The 3,126-nt window shown below is 54.2% G+C and overlaps 1 protein-coding gene across 1 annotated transcript; it reads left to right on the top strand.

Moving 5' to 3' along the window:
- Position 1: 1 nt before the first annotated feature.
- ZIC3 (Zic family member 3) lies at positions 2-3,059 on the top strand (the record flags this gene model as incomplete). Its single annotated transcript, XM_017741662.1, has 3 exons — positions 2-683; positions 1,312-1,475; positions 1,991-3,059. Coding segments are annotated over 3 exons (1,029 nt in total), but the record flags the coding sequence as incomplete, so codon positions are not given.
- Between the last annotated feature and the right edge of the window lie 67 nt (positions 3,060-3,126).

Here is a 3,126-nt window from a genome sequence, read left to right on the forward strand (position 1 = left end):
ACCCGGCTCAGCGCAGCGCGGGCGCTTCGGCGGCTCCCCCGGCGGCTTGCACGGCCCCGGCGGCATCCCGGACACCCCGGGGTACCTGCTCTTCCCGGGGCTGCACGAGCAGAGCCCGAGCCACACATCCCCCAACGGGCATGTGGACAACGGGCAGATGCATCTGGGGCTGCGCGGGGACCTCTTCGGGCGGCCGGATCCCTACCGGGCCGTCTCCAGCCCCCGCACGGACCCTTACGCCGGCGCCCAGTTCCACAACTACAACCACATGAATATGAATATGGGCATGAATGTGGCTGCCCACCACCACCACCATCACCACCATGGCCCCGGCGCTTTCTTTCGGTACATGCGCCAACCCATCAAGCAAGAATTGTCCTGCAAGTGGCTCGACGAGAGCCAGCTCAGCCGGCCCAAGAAGAGCTGCGACAGGACTTTCAGCACCATGCACGAGCTGGTGACCCACGTCACCATGGAGCACGTCGGGGGGCCCGAGCAAAACAACCACATCTGCTACTGGGACGAGTGTCCGCGGGAAGGCAAGTCCTTCAAGGCGAAATACAAACTGGTGAACCACATTCGGGTGCACACGGGGGAGAAGCCCTTTCCCTGCCCCTTCCCGGGCTGTGGCAAGATCTTTGCCCGCTCCGAGAACCTCAAGATTCACAAGCGGACGCACACAGGTAAGGCCCGTGTCCGTGTGTCCCCCCCCCCGGGACGCGGGGGTGCGGGGACGGGCCAAAAAATGCGCGGCGCTGCCTCCGCTCTCGGCCTCCTGAGCGCTTGTGCGGAGGGAACCGTAGAAATGCGAATGAATCTCATTTTCGGTGACTTCCGCTCCTTTTTTATTTTTAGGCCTGATTGGCGTCTCTCCTAATTAAATCGGCGATACTTTTGTCAAAGTATTTTTATTTGCAGCCCCGACTTTTCTTCAGCCCTCCTGCATTGGTGGAGGGAAGAGAGGGGGAAGGTTGGAAGCAAACGTACTTTGGCTTGTATCCTCGAGTAGGTCCTGTAAAGCTGTCCGAGTCGCTGAATTTATCTTTGGTTTTCTCCCTCCCCAAGCTCACCCAGCCGCCTTTCCTGCTGGAGCCCAGCGTGGGCCTGGCGGGAGGTGAGTTAGAAGTAATAAAGGCTGATCCAAATTTATCCGACACGTAACAAACCTTGCTGTCCATCTTCCCCTTCTTCATTTGTTGTGGTGCTTGTGCATCCCTAAGGTGGGGCGAGCACGGCAGATGTTGTCCTGGGAGGAGGCGGGTGGGGATGGAGAGGGGAATGGCCCTCCTTCACCCTCTCTAAATTTCACAGGTGAGAAGCCTTTCAAGTGCGAGTTTGAGGGCTGCGACAGGCGCTTCGCCAACAGCAGTGACAGGAAGAAACACATGCACGTCCACACCTCGGACAAGCCCTACATCTGCAAGGTGTGCGACAAATCCTACACCCACCCCAGCTCACTTAGGAAACACATGAAGGTAAATCACCCCAGTGCTCCAGCCCTTTCCTCCCTGAGCAGTGATGCTCAGTCGCTGGTGTGCTCAGGGCTCATTCCCCCAGAGCAGGGCAGAGCTGAGCTCCATGTTCCCAGCACGGCCTGAGCAGTCCCCGGTGTCTAGGCTGTGGCTGGAGCACAGCCCGGGGAAATGGCGTAGTTTCTTTTTGTGCTCCCACTGGTGCAAGTGCTGCCCGGTTTGCAGAATGTGGCTCAGCGCTGGAAGGCTGTGCAGGTGCACCCTGGCCTGTGGCTGCAGCCCCTCATGCTGGGATGCTGCAGCCCCCCTGACCAGGACGCTGCAGCGGAGTGGCCAGGGGCCGAGACAGGCGTTTGTCACCGGTGTTCAGTGGCCGGCCAGGCATGAACGGCCTGATGGCCGGGCAAGGCTGAGCCGGGGCTCCACAGTGACCCTCCTGGACGGAGGAATGGCCCAGCCTGGTGCAGTGGGGTGGTGGAGGCCCCGAGCTCGTTCCCATCTCTGCCTCTTGGTTTTAGGTACACGAATCCCAGGGGTCGGACTCTTCCCCTGCAGCCAGTTCGGGGTACGAGTCTTCCACCCCCCCTGCGGTGGGCTCCACCGGCAGTAAGGACTCCACTAAAACGCCGCCGGCTGCCCTTCAGAGTAACCCCGGCCACAACCCTGGACTGCCCCCCAATTTTAATGAGTGGTATGTGTGAAGGCAGCTGCTGCCCGGCCACAGACTGGACCAAATGCATTGGGAACGAGGAAAAAAAAAAAAAGGACAAACCAAGCCAACTGCAGCTCGCTCCCACGGAAATGGAGTTTCCACACCGATGACCACATAGGGCTACACCTAGTTAACTGCCAGGATCTGGAGGGGGGTCTTTTATTACTATATTATAATTATTACTTTTTTTTTTTTTTTTTTGCAACCCCAGACGCTGGACTACCCATGTCCTTTTCTCAGGATTAGATTTCTTTTTTTTGTTTTCATTATTTTCAGTCACAGTCGTTTCTTTGATTTTTCCCCCCCTCTCCTTGCCTGAGTCTCTCTTCCTCCAATTCCCCACTATTTTATTATTCTTAATTTGTTTTGTTTTTCTTTCTTTTGGTGGGATGTTGACATGAGGATGAAAATTCTCCTTCGCCTTAGTGGTGATTGTTTAAACTTACAGTCTTAAACCGTGCCAAAGTCCTGTTATGTCTTGAACTTTCTTTTCTAGCTCTCCTGCTGCTTCTTTCTCTGCTCTCCTCTTTCTCCTTCTCTCTCTCCAAGCATTACACTTGTGAATGTATTCTCGTCTGATGGGGTCGGTCAGTATTTTTCAGGATGAGGATGTGGTGTTTATTATGCCCAGATTGTGACGTTTAGTATAACAGTTGCCTTTTTGTAATAACTTTTTTTGTAAATACATACCCATGATGCCATATTTATCATTCGTAATTTAATTATTGATACAAAGTGCCGGGAACTGAACAATATTTATGGGGGAGAAAAAATTGTTTTCTAACAAAAAATACAAACAAACAAAAAAAAAAATCCAACTCTGTACAGCTTTTGGTTATAACTGCTTTAGCATTAAAAGTTTATTGTTTTGGAAAGAGCCGTTTTTGACCTTCTGCGGGGCACGGGGCAGCCGCGGGTCCTGTCGCGGGCCCGGTTGGCGCT

This window comes from Corvus brachyrhynchos, unplaced genomic scaffold, assembly GCF_000691975.1.
Source record: "Corvus brachyrhynchos isolate BGI_N302 unplaced genomic scaffold, ASM69197v1 scaffold220, whole genome shotgun sequence".
NCBI lineage: Eukaryota > Metazoa > Chordata > Aves > Passeriformes > Corvidae > Corvus > Corvus brachyrhynchos.